The sequence below is a fragment of the Dipodomys spectabilis genome, unplaced genomic scaffold (assembly GCF_019054845.1).
Source record: "Dipodomys spectabilis isolate Male_0828 unplaced genomic scaffold, ASM1905484v1 ptg000032l, whole genome shotgun sequence".
Lineage (NCBI taxonomy): Eukaryota > Metazoa > Chordata > Mammalia > Rodentia > Heteromyidae > Dipodomys > Dipodomys spectabilis.
The window spans coordinates 1827104-1843535 of record NW_024870709.1 but is presented as its reverse complement, the minus strand read 5'-3'; the positions used below and the strand labels follow the sequence as shown (position 1 = coordinate 1843535).

Genomic DNA, 16432 nt, shown 5'->3' with positions numbered 1-16432 from the left:
TGAGATCTGAGGATCGCGGTTCGAGGCCAGCCCGGGTAGCGCAGTCCCGGGGACTCTCATCTCCCGTTGATCGCCACCAAAAGCTGGAAGTGAGGCTGCGGCTGCAAAAGGCTTAGGGACAGCTCCCAGGCCTCGGGTTCCAACGCCAGGACTGCTCCCGCCCCCAAAACATCTACAGGAGGAGTGCTAAAGGTCAAGTGAAACCCTAAAACGAAAGTAAAGGAGGCAAGCCACGCGAACTCGCCCAGCATCCTGGGGCACCGCAGTACCACACCGGCGACGACCGAGCCCGGCGGAGCCCCGCCCACCGCCGCGCCCCGCCCACCGCCGCGCCCCGCCCACCGCCGCGCCCCGCCCACCGCCGCGCCCCGCCCACCGCCGCGCAGGCGCACACGCGCCGGGGACGCAGCGGCGGAAGATGGCGGTGCCGAGCATCCCCACGCCTCTCTATGGACACGTGGGTCGCGGCGTGTTCCGCGACGTGTACGAGCCCGCGGAGGACACGTTCCTGCTGCTGGACGCGCTCGAGGCTGCAGCGGACGAGCTGGCGGGGTGCGAGGAGGACGAAGGCAGCAACCGGAGAGGGGATGGGAGGTGTTCCGGAGCAGCGGCGGCTCCGGACGGGCGCCAAGCCCCGGATCGCACTCAGCTCCAGGGGCGTGGCCTGGTGGGGGAGGCGGGACCTCGCAGGGGGGCGGTGATTGACAGCGAAAGTCGCGAATGAGAGGTTTTCTAGTGTGCCAGGCGTCTTTCTCTGGCAGAGGTGTTACTGTAGGTTCTTGAGCTGTAGCTGGTCTCGAATTTATGACCCTGGCAGTGACTGGAGTGCCACACATTGGAAATACTGCTTATTATTAACATGAGGTGTGGGGAGGGCTTTTGGGGGTTTGTTTTGGGTAAATGTTTAAAAGTCAGCTAGGCTGGATTGATTATTCAGGACAGGCAAGGCATCCTTCCCTGCTACTAAAAGACAAGAACCAGAAGAGATTAGGAGATGAGTTTTAGGGTGACGTGTTCAAACCGCTCAATGACATACTCTGAACCAACAGCCCTACGTGGGTACTGAGCCCTTGACACGTTTGCTAGAGCAAATGAGTTGTTCATTTAACTAAAAAATTGAGTTGTGCCAGGCGCTGGTGGCTGAGGCCTGTAATCCTAGGACTGAGGAGGCTGAGAGCTGAGGATCGCGGTTCAGGAAAGGCTGTGAGACTCAGTGGGGCTGTAGCTCAAAGTGGTGGAGGGCCAGCTTTGAGCAAAAGAGCTCAGGGACAGCACGCTGAGTTCAAGACCCAGAGCCACCCCCCCCCCAAAAAAAATTGAGTTGCATGCAGTTAGAATTGTGACAGATTTGAAGTTACACATAAATAACAGAACCTATCCTAGCTTTCCAATTTGGAATTGCTGGCTAAATTGATTTTAAACTAAAATTTAAATTTAATGCCCAAAATATAAATACACTAATTTTCTGATTAAAAGAATCCGGTCCCCAAGATTTAATGATCTAGACTTGGTCACAGTTTCCTTAGAAGGATACAAAACTCAGGTTTCAAAGCCCTTATATCTTATTTATCAGTCTTAAAGTCACTCATATTTTTCCATGTATAAACTTGTTCATCATAGACGATGGAACCTTTGAATTTACTGGAATATAGTATGGAACAGTACTGTTTTATAACTTTTTTATTCTCAAGATTTCCCAAATGCAATGCACAAATTGCACTGCAAAGTATGTTGTAAAAGAAGCTGATTTTATTATAAAATCTAAGGTATTTCCAGTCTTGGAATTCTAATTATGAGATCATGATATTTTGAAAGAGAAGCTATTGGTAAGATTTGCAGCCCTTACAATGGCCCATCAAAGGCTTCTCAGTTGCATGAACAAGTAAAAGTTGCAAAGTTAAATATACATATATATATATCTTTTTGTTGTGTAGTTGTTTGAGAAATTAAGAGCTAGAAAAGTCCCCTCTCTTATCAAGCCATTCTTTGAATGATAATTTTAAAAATAAACACATGTACAAGATTATAAGCAAGGAATAAACTTAGTTGAAAGATACATACAATAGAATGAAGATTTTATTTAACATCATTCTAAGATCAGATACTCATAGTTTCTTGTTACAGTATATTGCTGTACAAATATGCTATATCTTTGCCACAATGAACCTATTAATAAGCTGGGGAACTTTTTCCCTAGGATACAGCTGAATTTATGAGGGTTAAATACTTAAACGTGACAAACTTTCATGAATAATTTTGAAATAAAGTTAACCCTGTCATAATTGGAGCTCTTTGTGAAATGGTATCTTTTCTATCAGTATCTACAACCTAAACTAACATTACCCTGCATACTTTATACTAAGTTTTGTTGAAATTGGGAGCCACCTTTTGCAATCTATATATATTTTATTGACATACAATATGGCGCAGACTCAGAGTAGTAGAAATTTTGAGAAAATGCAGTATTAATCAAGTGCATGTCAGAAAGCATGAAAGTTACTTTCTGTTTAGTGTATTTTACTACTACTATAGTAATACTTTGTTTCATTTTTTTAGAGTGGAAATTTGCCTGGAAATAGGGTCAGGGTCCGGTGTGGTGTCTGCATTCCTTGCATCTATGATAGGTCCTCAGGCTTTATACATGTAAGTCCCTAATTTTCATCCAAATCTTCTGCTGGGAAGTTCATTATGAATATGACCCCTTGAATAGGTTCTATTTTAAAGACAAAGACACTGATTGCTAAGTATGCCTACCCCCAAATTAAAACTTTTATGTTCAAACTGCTCCATCGTACTATATAATGGTAGAAGCAACATAATGTCGAGTGGTCTCTGAATTTGAGTCTTTCTTACGTAAATAATTTATTAGAAAATTGAAAACTTGGGCTGGGAAGGTGGCTCAGTGGTAGAGTGCTTGCCTTGCATGCCTGAGGCCCTGGGTTCTATTCCTCAGCACCACAGAAACAAAGAGAAAAAAGCCGGAAGTGGCGCTGTGGCTCAAGTGGTAGAGCGCTAGCCTTGAGCTGAAGAGCTGAGGGACAGTGCCTAGGCCCAAAGTTCAGGCCCCATGACCAGACCCCCCTCACCCCCCCCCAAAAAAAAAGAAAACTTGCTGAAATTTCTTTATAGAAAAATTGAGAACATACAACATAGAAAAGAGTAAAACAGCAATAAATTTTATCATGCATAAGAAAATGTAAAGTGTGTTTCCTGTAGGGTTTTTTTCTATTTCTTGCTTTTCAGTGGCAGCATAGAAAAATTCCTTCAAATGTGAAGTATGGATATGTATTCTCTTGCCATTAGAACGAGTTTTTTTCTTATTTTCTTACTGACACATTCTAATTTTTTTCCCACTATCTACTCCATGTAATTTATTTTTGATTTTTTGTATTGTTTTCTCTGGTTTCAATTCAGGATTTTCTCTTACTCAGCTGACACTCTACTACTTGAGCCACATACTTCTGGCCTGCCTTCTTTCTGGTTATTTGGGAAATGGAGTCTCAGAGGACTTTTCTGCCTCATCTGTGATCCTTCAAACTGTGATCCTCTGGATCTCAGCCTTCTGAGTAGCATGAGCTACCAGCACCTGCCTGACTGTGTAGATTGAAAAGGACATTTCTTGAATTATTTAGGAACAGATTTGTCTCATGCACATATAGTGTGTATGTTTGTGTCATATAATTTTCTCTTTTGGTGTATAGGTGCACTGATATCAACCCTGATGCAGCAGCCTGTACCCTGGAGACAGCACGCTGTAACAAAGTCCAAATTCAACCAATAATTACAGATTTGGTGAGCTGTTGATTCTTATCTAATAATCAGTTTCTTTTTAAAATAAGCTAAAATCAGGATGTTCTAACCTAAAAGAAACTTTGGTAATTAACTTTTGACTCACTATACTTTATACAAAACAAATTCTTGACTAACATAACCCATCTTCTTTATACTTCAAAGGAAATTTGTACTGGCTTATATAAGTCAGGTATCTTTAACCCAAATGGTTTTAATTTAAAAGTTGGTAGCTTCAGGAACAGCTGGCTCCAGAAATTTAATGAGATTACACACACTTTTTTTTCTTACCTCTGAACTTCTCTCTGGTGGCTGTTTGCTTAAGGAGTCTTCTGCTTCATATTAGCAACATGTTCCAATGACCATATCTTACTTCCCAGCAACTCCAGAAAGAAAGGAATGTTCTCAACTTCACTGCTCCATCAGAAGACTCCAAATGAGTATTTGGATCGGTTTGGGTATACCTATCTCTCAGTCTATGGACAGAGGGATCTGGAATAAGGAAGTGATCAACTTTAACCCAGGTCACAAGCCGAGTTATCTAGACCCACTTGGATTAAGAATAACAGGAGGAACTGGAGTCAGTGGCTCATGCCCATAATCCTAGCTACTCAGGAAGCTGCGATCTGGAGGATCACAGTTCAGCATAAGCCCTGACACTGAGACTTTATCGCTAATGAATTACCAAAAAGCCAGAAGTAGAGCTATTGCCCAAGTGGTAGAACACTAGCCTTGAACAAAGAAGAGCATGCGTGTGCACATGTGCACACACACACACACAGACAACAGATGGTAGAACTTCTCTGAAATAAGTCCAGAAGATGTAATCAGAAGAAACGGGGAATGGGTCCTGAGCAAGAAAAGGCAATAAATGACGACTACAGAACAATTTTTTATTTATTTTTTTGTCGGTTGTGAGGCTTGAACTCTACCTGGGCGCTGTCCTTGAGCTCTTCAGCTCAAGGCTAGCACTCTACCACTCTAGCCACAGCGCCACTTTTGGCTTTTTCTGCTTATGTGGTGCTGAGGAATCGAACCCAGGGCCTCATGCATGCAAGGCAAGCACTCTACCACTGAGCCACCCTCCCAGCCCCCTCAGAACAACTTTTTAAAAAAGATGTTGACATACATTTTTAAGTTGCCTTGATAAAAGTATTTTAATGATTTTAATAAGGCTTGGATAACTTCATTTGTGGAGGAGTTTCAGTTATAAATGTGAAATGCCTTTTTATAAGCAAAAATTATAATAACTTGATAGTTGGACATAAATATAAAACACCTCCTGTATCTTGACCTGTTCTTTATAAATATTGCTTTCTTGTTTTTTTTAATATAAAAATGATTATAAGTCTCTGAAGGAATCCAAAAAAGACACAAAGTCATGATTGCCAGTAAATTTTAGAGTATCAACAAAGGTACTCACCTGAGATCAGTGTGGTGATTTTTAAATTTTTTTAACTTGGTTTTTAGTATGTCCATAATTAGTATTATGTGTTTTTTTATGAAGCAGTAAAACTTCAGAAACAGAATAATCTATTTTTACGTATATAGAAACTGAGCTGAGGAATCTGTTTGAAAGCCATAAAGTTAATAAAAGCTTAAATCCAGAATTAAAGCCCAGATCTTGTCCCTTAGAGTTATTTCTATTTCCAGAAAGTAATACTGATTTTCCATTCATAGTAAGAAATGGTAGTACAAACCCTTCTTTCACCTTTACCTAACCAAAAAGGCACATTTAAGGAATGATAATAAATAAATAATGTTAGTGATGTTTTAGGTAATGCCTTCAGACATTTGAGTGTTCTATGAATTCAGTAAGGGTAATTGAAGGAAATGGATTGGGGGATGAGATCGCTTCCAAACAAAGTACTTTTACTTTCCTACTCCTGTGAAGGCATAATGAAGCATGATTTTTTAAATATTTAGTTATTTAACTGAATCAGGTGAAATATTTTGAAGGCACTTTACCCTAAATGTACTTTCTTTAAAAAGCATTTCTGTTGCTCCACAGAAAAATTACATTTAAAAATTTTCAAAATGCCAGTTGCTATTTTCAATGACATTCATTCTTTCAGCCAATATATCTACAAATAAAGAAAAACAAAAAGTCCATCCATTGTTGGAATGATGTTTTCCTTCATTCAGATGTATTTTCTGTAATTCATATATTTCTCGTGGCTATAGAAAATACCACTTAAATTAGTAAATACTGTAAATATATATTAAAGAATAAAAGTTTTATTATTACTCAAAAAATGAACTAGAGTGTCAACAATGTACTATTAAAACCAGAGGCTTTGGTGACCTGCGTCTTATTTTTAGTTGAAGTTCATATTATCTCCATCTGAATGAAGATGTATTGACATTCATTTCTGCCTACAAGTATAGCTCCATCAACATTTTTCTTCCATCAACATTTTTCTTCTAAAAACATAGAATAGTTTTAACATTTTTATAATTTAATTATAAATATTGTAAATTAATTATAAATTATTATAAATTACTATTTAATAATTTAAATTGGGTAATTTTTAGGTCAAAGGCTTGTTACCACGACTGAAAGAAAAAGTTGACCTGCTCGTGTTTAATCCCCCCTATGTAGTGACTCCACCTGAAGAGGTAAGGTATAGCAGTGTTCAAATTACTAATACTTTAACTATCTTGTTTCTGGAAAAAGGTAGAATTCATCACATTGCATTAGTCCCCTGCTGCTCACACACTGCTCTGATTTTATCCTGATTATTAATCAGGATTGTCAATCAAAGCTGATAATCAGATTTTAAGATTCTAATGATTGACATAGAAAGGAACTTAAAACTAATGAAGACAAGTTGTGATGCATATAAAGAATTCTTACACAAATTAGTCAATGGTGTTTAAGTTCATATATTCGTATATCTGTATGTATGTCAGTTATCGTAGATAACAAATGTATAAAACATAGTAAATTATATTTTTTAGGCAACCATAAATTCACATGGCAATTTCTTCTGGAAGTCTTCTCTCTTTCACAGGTATCAGAAAAGTATACAAGTAAGACCACCTCTCATTTTAAGTAGAGAAAGGAAAAAAGCTGTAATACATCATTTTTAAAAATCACAATAATGAAGGGATACAAACCATATTAACCTCTTCCCAGGAAAGACCAAGGCAGACAAAGTTTGTTAAGTGACTAGGATGAGGTTCCTTTAAACATTGTTCCTCTCTCATTCTTCCATGGTTATTTTCTGGCAAAGCTAATAAACATTACTCATTGCAACAATGAGACTCACAAGACACTATGTTGGAAATGAACTTTACAACTCGAGTGGGGGAGGGAAGGGATGGTAGGAGAAAAACAAAAGGGGAGGTAACAATGCTTGCTAAGAAATGTCCTCATTACTCATGTAACTAACCCCCTGCACAACATCTTTACAATAAAATCAACAAACTGATAAAGCAAGCAAAAGAACAGGGGAAAAAAAGTACACTTACTTCTACACCAAGACGGAAGAGATTTATTTGGCTTTTAAGCTGCTGGCTCTACTGACACATGAACTCATGAGAGAGAAGGAAATCCTTGTGACAAGGTGAAGCATCTTAATCCATTCTCTGTTACTTTAACACAGTGTCACCACTGAGCAGTTTACAGAGAAAATAATTCATTTCTCACATTTCTGGAGGCTGCAGAGTCCAGCATCTGGGTGCTAGCCTCTGGGGAGGACCTCTGTGCTGTGTCTTTGCATGGCAGAAGGCACCAACAGATCTGTCTCACCTTTCCTAGAAGCCACTAAGCTCACTATGGAGTCCTACCCTCAACCTTACCCAACCCTAATTATTAACCTCCAGAGACTCCACCTCCAAACACTATTAACCTATGAATTTCACTTAGGCCTTGAGAAGACACATTCAGACCATAGCCTGAGAAGTCCCAAGTTGAGACTCAAGAAAGCACTGTGAGAATAAATGTGGTATCCTAATTCCCATGAACTAAGCAATTAGCTAAGAGAGTAGGGTTAAGGTAAGTACAACAGATATGCCTAGTAGTTTAAAAGAATGTTTTACACAGTAAAATACTAGGAAATACAAAAAATACCAGTCAGTGGTCTGGAAACCAAATAAAATGTCAGGTACGGATACCTGTCAGAAGGACACAATCTGTAATCTAAATGGTACTTGAGCCAAAAGAAAACAGCATTTCTTCTACTTGGCCACAGGTAGGAAGTCAAGGAATAGAAGCTGCATGGGCTGGTGGCAGAGATGGTCGGGAAGTCATGGACAAATTCTTCCCATTAGCATCTGATCTACTTTCCCCAAGAGGACTGTTCTATTTAGTTACCATAAAAGAAAACAATCCAGGTAATAAAAACCATTTTTTTTTAACTATTTACTTTGCTGGGAACAGAAAAACAAAGTATAAAGTAGCAATAGCTAATCAACAAAAATTCATGTTAAAGGAGGTTTTTAATAGGTAAAATAATCATTTTATTGGGTCAGTTATAGTGGCTCATGGCTGTAATCATAGCTAATCAGGAGATAGAGGTCAAGAGGATTTTATTTTGTTTTATTTATATTTTTGCTGGCTAGCCAAGGAAAAAGTCATTGAGACCTCCATCCCAGTTCATAAGCTGGACATGGTAGTATCAAATACCTGAACACCACAGTCTGATTAGAATTCTCAGCAACACCTTAAAAATACAAAGTGAAGGGGGCTGGGAAGGTGGCTCAGTGGTAGAGCGCTTGCCTTGCATGCCTGAGGCCCTGGGTTCGATTCCCCAGCACCACATAACCAAAAAGGAAAAAAAGCCGGAAGTGGCGCTGTGGCTCAAGTGGTAGAGCGCTAGCCTTGAGCTGAAGAGCTGAGGGACAGCACCCAGGCCCAGAGTTCAGGCCCCACGACTGGACCCAAAAAAAAAAAAAAATACAAAGTGAAGTTCGAGTTCTTTATAATAGACATTTACTTGACATGCATTGTTAGATGAATATAATTGGTAAATAATCTGTCATCTTATAAAAGTGTAGTGTGGTCATACATATCACAAGTATTTTAATCTAATCTTCTAATTTTCATTCCAGGAGAAATTTTGAAAACATTAAACACCAAAGGTCTCCAGGGGACCACTGCACTTTCCAGGCAAGCAGGACAAGAAATCCTCTCAGTCCTCAAGTTCACCAAGTCATAATATATTGGGAACCACTGGAAACTGAATGCACGCAGTATATTTAGAAGCTGAAGTCATTCTTTTGCTTATGGAATTTTACCAGAAGTTTGTCACCAAGAGGTCAAAAATGAGTCCTTCACTTTCATCAGGGAATTCACCAGGAAATCAAGACAGTAAATATAAATATACATATTTTTATAATTTACATTTTATACATGTTATATTTATAGATGAGGTGTTCATTTCATCATTACTTATAATATCAAAACAGTGAATCCTCCTGTCAATCAGAAATGAAATTGGTTAAGTTTCAATACACAGCCATTACACATGAGTCAGGTCTGTATATTTTGAACCGGAAGCATCCATGATGCCTTACTTAAAGTAAAAAGTGTAAGTTGCAGAAGTTTTTATCCTGAATGTGTGTTTTTTTAAGGAAGAGAACTTCAGAAGATAAATAACATGGTCTTCAACTCTGGTCGCGCCATCTGGATTTGTACAGTGATGATGCTGGACGCTGACAGTGGATTTCATCAGTGGTGATGTAGTTGCAGCTGGTGTGCCAGCCATGCTTTTCATAACACTGGTACTGCAGTGTTTGAATCAAGTAGGTAGGCTTTTCTGGTAGGAGGCTGGCATTAGGAAGGAAGTCTGACTAATAACACGGTCTTCCACTGTGGGGTACAGTGATATGGGACATGTTGAAATATTCCTCCAAGGTGAAGGATAAGTGGTTGCATTAGTCACTCCTAAACCAAAAGATAAAAAAAAATTGTAGATTTTGGGGGGTTTTGGGACAGTATCTATTTTGGTATGATGCCAGCTCATTTATCAAGGGACCCCAAAAGAATGCTTGTGAGTCTCCCAGAGCAAGAGAAGGTTCTGTGACTAGTCCTGGCTGCTTTGCAGGATGCTGTGCCCGTTAGGCCATATGATCGTGCACCTGTGGCCTCATGTATTCCCTATGAAGCTAGAGACAAGTTATTTGCTGTTAAGCCAGCAGACAGTGGTGTGACACACGTTGGCTGGCACAGTCAACACAGCACAACAGAATCAGTGGTCCAAAGCAGTTCTGAAATTCATCTGGGCAGATGTTGGAATAGTTTTGATTAGGAATCAGTCCTTCCAAGATGAAATAACCATGACTCTCAATTCTATCTTCAAAAGTTTTGGTTCTGCCCAGATTTTACTGTTCTGTTTTCAGTACATGCAGCATGTCTTTGTCTGAGTAGTTTTCCAGGCTAGTTTCTCCAGATAGTTTAGAGACCCAAAGTCCTTTCATTTTGTGTTCTCTGTATGAGAATATGTGATATTTGTCTCTGTCATTCTGGCTTATTTCATTTTATACATAATTTCCAGTTCCATCCATATTCTAGTAAGCAATATAAGTTTGTTCTTTATGGATGACTCCACTGTGTATGTGTACTCCACATTTTCTGCATTCATCAGTTGATGAGCCAGGGTGATTCAAAAATTTAGCTATTGTGAGTAGTACTGCCATAAATATGGGTATGCCACTATCTTTTGAATATAAGCCAGGAAAGGCAGGGCAGGTTCATATAGTAGTTCTATTTATCAGGTTTTTAATTTTTTTAATGAATGTCCAGACTGATTTCCATAGTGGTTGCACCTAATTTACATTTTACTACAATATATTAATTATACTTCAACATTAGCTGTATTTTCAAGACAAGCATTTCTCTACCTTGGCAACTTAAGAGATTAATGCAGAATATTAAATGGTAAAGAACTTCTTAAGTGTCATATTATTTGATTTTGAGGTGTACCTTTAAGACAGAGGACCTTTTATGACTCAACAGTATTACCTTTGATCTTTCTGAGGTATATGCATGCATGTGTGTGCTTAAGTTTAAATCCATGGAGCCTAATGTAGAAGCTAGAGAAATTAAAGTGAAAGAGTTTAAATCTAGAAAATGTACTACATAGGCCACTTAGAATCCTTTTTCTTACAGATTGAACAAGAATTTAAATTATAAACAAAAGTAAGTGCAATCTCCAAAAACAGACAAAAGAAAATTCCAAAAATATCTTGGATGTCACCAAGATCTTATATAAGGGTAAACAAGCATGTCCTTTTGAAAACAAACTCAGAAATGCCACTTTAGATCTCCCAAATGCCACCAACATCTTAAAATTCTGGCCTTATAGAGAAAAAGATAAAATCTAGACCTCAAGGTAAGATCACTTATCCACATAAAAATAAGACCAAAAGTGTCCTTATTTGCTAAGAACAGGAAACTCTGATTAATGATATCTGCAAACTGAAGAGCAATGGGGAAAAAATTAGTGTCCTATCTTGTCTAAAATCCAGGACAACTTTACAAAATCCAGTAACACTACCTCAGGGGAATTAGCACTTAACAGGTCCCAACATTCTTCTAAATTCCTATAGAGGATGTTCTACATATATAGATGGAAAAAGTAAGGACATATCAGCTGGGCACCCGTGGCTCATGCCTGTAATCCTAGCTACTCAGGAGGCTGAGAGAATTGAGGTTTGAAGCCAGCCAAGGGAAAGTCTGTAAGACTTATCTCCAGTGAACCACCAGAATACCGGAAGTGGCACTGTAGCTCAAGTGGTAGAGTGCTAGCCTTGAGCAAAAGAAGCTTGGGACAAGAGGCCAGGCCCAGAGTTCAAGCCCCAGGACTGGAAAAAAAAAATTGTTAAAAAGGGCATACCACTTCTGGGGCTGGGAAGGTGGCTCAGCGGTAGAGTGCTTGCCTTGCATGCATGAGGCCCTGGGTTCGATTCCTCAGCACCACATAAAGCAAAAAAGAAAAAAGCCGGAAGTGGCGCTGTGGCTCAAGTGGTAGAGTGCCAGCCTTGAGCTGAAGAGCTGAGGGACAGCGCCCAGGCCCAGAGTTCAAGCCCCATGACCGGACCCCAAAAAAAAAAAAAAAGGACATACCACTTCTAAGTGTAGCATGACAGAACATTAGATCCCTCAGAGTAGAATCACAAAAATAGTAGAAATTTCTCCAGATTAGCTGTTGTTGGGGAACATTATCAAGATATACTAGTTTCTTCTTGACAGAAGGTAGGGAACTCCCAGGTAAAATATACTTCAGGGTGTCATCTACATATGCTCAGAGAAGTGTATCTAAAAACATACCTACTTTCTAAGAGATGCAACAAAACATCTAAAGAATTCACTAGAATCTCAGAACTCTTATTAACAAGACTCTAGTCAAGTATTTGGAACTGAGCTTAAGGGTCTAGACCAAGTCTTAGATCATCATAAATCTTTTTTTTTCTTTTTGTCTATAGTTAGGTTTGTACCATTAGTACTATGACCACTAGCCATATGTGACTATTGAGATTTAAAATATGTGTGAATAAGAAACAAAATTTATCTTAAGATGGACATTTGATCCAGTTATTAAAGTTATCAGTGTGCTTAGAACAAGTGGGGTATGTTAATTTACTGTTTCAACCATAAATTTTCTGAAATCTAAATACATACCAAGTATCTTTAATAAAAATTTAATATCCCTATTGAAGTACATTGTCAATTTAAGCTGCACACTAATTTTTATATTGATTCATGTTGAAATATTTGGGATATACTAGGTTAAAAATGTTAAAATTATTTCACTTATTCTTACCTATTTAATATGCAGACTCACAAAATGTAAAATAACACATGTGGCTCACATTATGTTTCACTGAATGGTGTTTGATTAATCCATGCTCTCAGGCAAATCTACTACCCAGGGGACAATTGGCAAAGTCTAGACATTTTGTTGTTACAACCAGATTGGTGCACTGGGATATAGTGGTTAGACACTAAGGATGCTGCTAAACATGCAACAATAGACAGGGGTCTTCCACAAAGCAGATTTATGCAGCTGAACATGCCAAGAATACTGAAAAGTATGAAACTCCTCTGTGGATTTCTCAGCAGCTCAGCACACATCAAAAATGCTCTGTGTATTACAGCCTATCTGTCTACTAATGACTTACCTTCCTTTGCACTGAAGCCTAGCCTTAATTAGTTGAGTTCACCTGTAAACTTGATTATGCAACCCACAATTAATATCAGTATGGCAGTGGCTCGGGCCACTGTTTTGGTAACAGAGGTTTGGGCCAGGGCAGTTAGCCAAGACAAAGAAATAAAAGGCATCCAGAGTGGATAACTTCATCTGTTTAACACTGTACTTACATGTAGAAAATTCTAAGGACTATTAAAATCTGCATTCAACCTTGTACAACAAGGTTGTACAATACAAAATACATGAAAATAAACTTACTGGTACTACAAAAAATACACTATTGTCATTTGCTGCTCATTTTTCATAGACTACAAATACCCTTATGTGATAACGGAAAAACTCATGCTTGTGACTCTGTAGTTTGGTAAGTATACTGGCTAGAGCTGGTGAATTCTCAGTGGTTGTTAGTAGGTTTTAAAAGGGGAAAGGAAGCCGGGCGCCAGTGGCTCCCACCTGTAATCCTAGCTACTCAGGAGGCTGAGATCTGAGGATGGTTCAAAGCCAGCCCAGGCAGGAAAGTCCATGAGACTCTCATCTCCAATAAACCACTAGAAAACCAGAAGTGGCGCTGTCTGTGGCTCAAGTGGAAGAGTGCTCGCCTTGAGCTGAAGAGCTTAGGGACAGTGCCCAAGCCCAGAGTTCAAGCCCCATGACCGACAAAAAAAAAAAAAAATAATAATAATAAATAAATAAAAGGGGAAAGGGCCAGGCACTGCTGGCTCATGCCTGTCATCCTAGCTACTCAGGAGGTTGAGATCTGAGAACTGCAGTTCAAAGCCAGCCCTTGCAGGAAAGTCGGTGACACTTATCTCCAATTAACCTCTAAAAAGCTGAAATCAAGCTGTGCCTCAAATGGTAAAGAGGAACCTGGAGCAAAAAGTAAGGATAGCACCCAAGCCACAGGAGCAGCACAAAAAACACCAATCCACAGTAACATGTTGTATTAAATGTTATGTATAACATATATAGTATATATCAAAACTACTTGAAATAAAAGGTTTCCAGGGTAAACATCCTGTTCTATCAACCCTTTGGGCAAGGAACTTTCATAAGATTAAAAAAAAAAAAAAAAATCACCGGGCACCAGTAGCTCTTACCTGTAATCCTAGCTACTGAGGAGGCTAAGATCTGAGGATCCTGGTTCAAAGCCAGCCCAGGCAGAAAAGTCCATGAGACTCTTATCTCTAATAAACTACTCAAAAAGCCAGAAGTGGTGCTGTGGCTCAAGTAGTAGAGCACTAACCTTGACCACAAAGAGGCTCAGAGACGGTGCCCAGGCCCAAAGTTCAAGCCCTAGGACCAACAACAACAAAAATCCCAACCCTACAGAGGTTTAAGTATTTCGTTACAGATACACATTTTTGCAAATTAGGAAAAAATAAAATTAAGAATAATTAGGTTGTAGACAAGACCTACAAAAGCACCTGGTCTCACTAGGTACATGCATGACCACGTGGCTCTTCTAAGTTTGTTATCTGTCTCATTCTCTTTTAAGACAACCCATTATAAAAAAAAGTAATTGGTCATATTAAATCAGAGGAGTTGAAACTGTAATGGTAGGACACACGCTTATGTGCTTCCTTGCTGGTGGTGCAACAGGATTTCTTCTCCCAGATGTCTTCAGGGCCTGGTTTTCCTTGTGGTGTTTGGCGTCCATGCAGACAGAGAGAGGATGAGGCTTGCCTTGTGGGCTGCGTGTGAGGCATCACATACCAGCAGGAGCAGCAACTGTGTGCTCATGTGCCTGGCCATATCTGTTTCTTCAGTTAACCAATAAAAAGTCAGAAGGGGAGTTATGGTTCAAGAGGTACAGCACCAGTCTGAAGCTGAAGGTCTATGTGTCTGAAAGTCATTGTTGTCCAAGCTTTTCTCCAATACTGTTTTTAGCAAGGTGCTGGGGGCTCACACCTGTAATCCCAGCTACTCAGGAGGTTGAGATCTGAGGACAAAGGTTCAAAGCCGAACTGGGCAGGAAAGTCTGAGACTTACCTCCACTAAACTACCAAAAAAAGCCAGAAGTGGCACTGTAGCTCAAGTGAGAAGGTGCCAGCCTTGAACAAAACTCAGGGCCAGGACTCAGACCCTACGTTCAAGAAACAAGTAAGTCTTATTTTTAGATGGGAGGGTGGGGAAATGGGAGAGAGTGATAAAGGAAGAAGCTATATACAGGTATGTAAATAGCACAATGAAGAATATAAACAATGTATGTTTGTTCAAAATGACAAAAAAAAGTCACTGAAATGCCTTTTGGTGAGAGGATTAATAAACTACAGTAAGATACCATAACTGAAAACTTTTTTAGCCACAACTTTTTATGGATGCAGGTGTGGTAAAATGTAAAAAACAGGAAGGAGCTGTCCCAACTTGTGAATGGTAAGCTAAAAAGGAGGAGAATGCACCAGGGAGGAAATACAAAAGAGTAGCATTTTATTTCTTTAAAAATCAGAAGCAAATATGGCAAAATAGTATGTGAAGAAGGCATTGATATTGTTTTTCTATATATTTGAAATATTTTGTAATTAAAATTAGAATTTTAATGAGCACATATGGTACAACAATAAAATGATAACACAAAGTATTCACAACACAAAAGTATACCAAGTAATAACATTATTTAAGCCACAGAACCAAATGTATATACATTAGAGCCTGACATACATAAGAGCCAAAAGTGAATTTTAAAGTGGTAATTTACTTTGAGCTTTTAAATTAATAATTTAAATCTCATGCAATTTTAGTATTTCCTTATGCTACAATTTTAATGGCTTCTGCCCTTTCTGTCAAGAGTTGTCAAAGCTATATAAATAAAATTTTATTGTGGTATTCTAAATTCCAGTCCTATTTTGGAAAACGTTTTCCTTAGCATATAAACAGTAACAAGCTTTACAATTATAGTTACAAGTCTTTAGAGAAATGTATTGAATTCTAAGTAAGAATAGCAGCTATTTAATTATCACTACTTAATTACAGTGTTCCATCAAGAATCTGATGCCATAATCCCTCTATGGAAAAATAATGATTATTCCCTTTGTTTTCTAGTTAGGCTTTAGGTCAGAAGAAACAATACTAGAAAGGTTATAATATGTTTCATTGTAAAACCATTTTTAAAAGGGAAAGAAAATAATTTTACAGAGGAGTAACACAATCCTTTGGGATTGCTATGTCAGAGACAGAGATAGAAGATATTTTAAGAAAGGGTTAAGAAGAGGTAGTAAGATTTTGCTGTCCTTTACTTACTGTCTCTTTGAACCTTAGGTCTAGAAGATAATAAATATAACACAGAAAAAATGAGACGAAACTGGTTATAACAAATACAACTCAACAGATCTGCAACTCTTAGGTATAGTTCACTCTCAACTATGATTTCTGACCACATTCATACTATAGCAGTAATTGTCACATTACCTAATTGATGGTGAACAATAATTTTATTTGATATGGGTAGCTTTTTTGCTAATTAATTTTTTGGCAATACAATGATTAGCCAA

General features: G+C 38.7%; 1 protein-coding gene across 2 annotated transcripts; it reads left to right on the top strand.

Annotated features, from left to right (window-relative positions):
• The first annotated feature begins 406 nt into the window (after positions 1-406).
• N6amt1 (N-6 adenine-specific DNA methyltransferase 1) lies at positions 407-11447 on the top strand. 2 transcript variants are annotated; one of them, XM_042677025.1, is made up of 6 exons: positions 407-552; positions 2557-2643; positions 3702-3792; positions 6325-6408; positions 7986-8127; positions 8845-11447. In XM_042677025.1, the coding sequence occupies exons 1-6, from the start codon at positions 419-421 to the stop codon at positions 8949-8951; spliced, it is 645 nt and encodes a 214-aa protein (XP_042532959.1). In that variant the 5' UTR covers positions 407-418; the 3' UTR covers positions 8952-11447. The 2 variants fall into 2 exon arrangements, with proteins under 2 accessions (XP_042532959.1, XP_042532960.1); XM_042677026.1 differs by lacking the exon at positions 6325-6408.
• The last annotated feature ends 4985 nt before the right edge of the window (positions 11448-16432 follow it).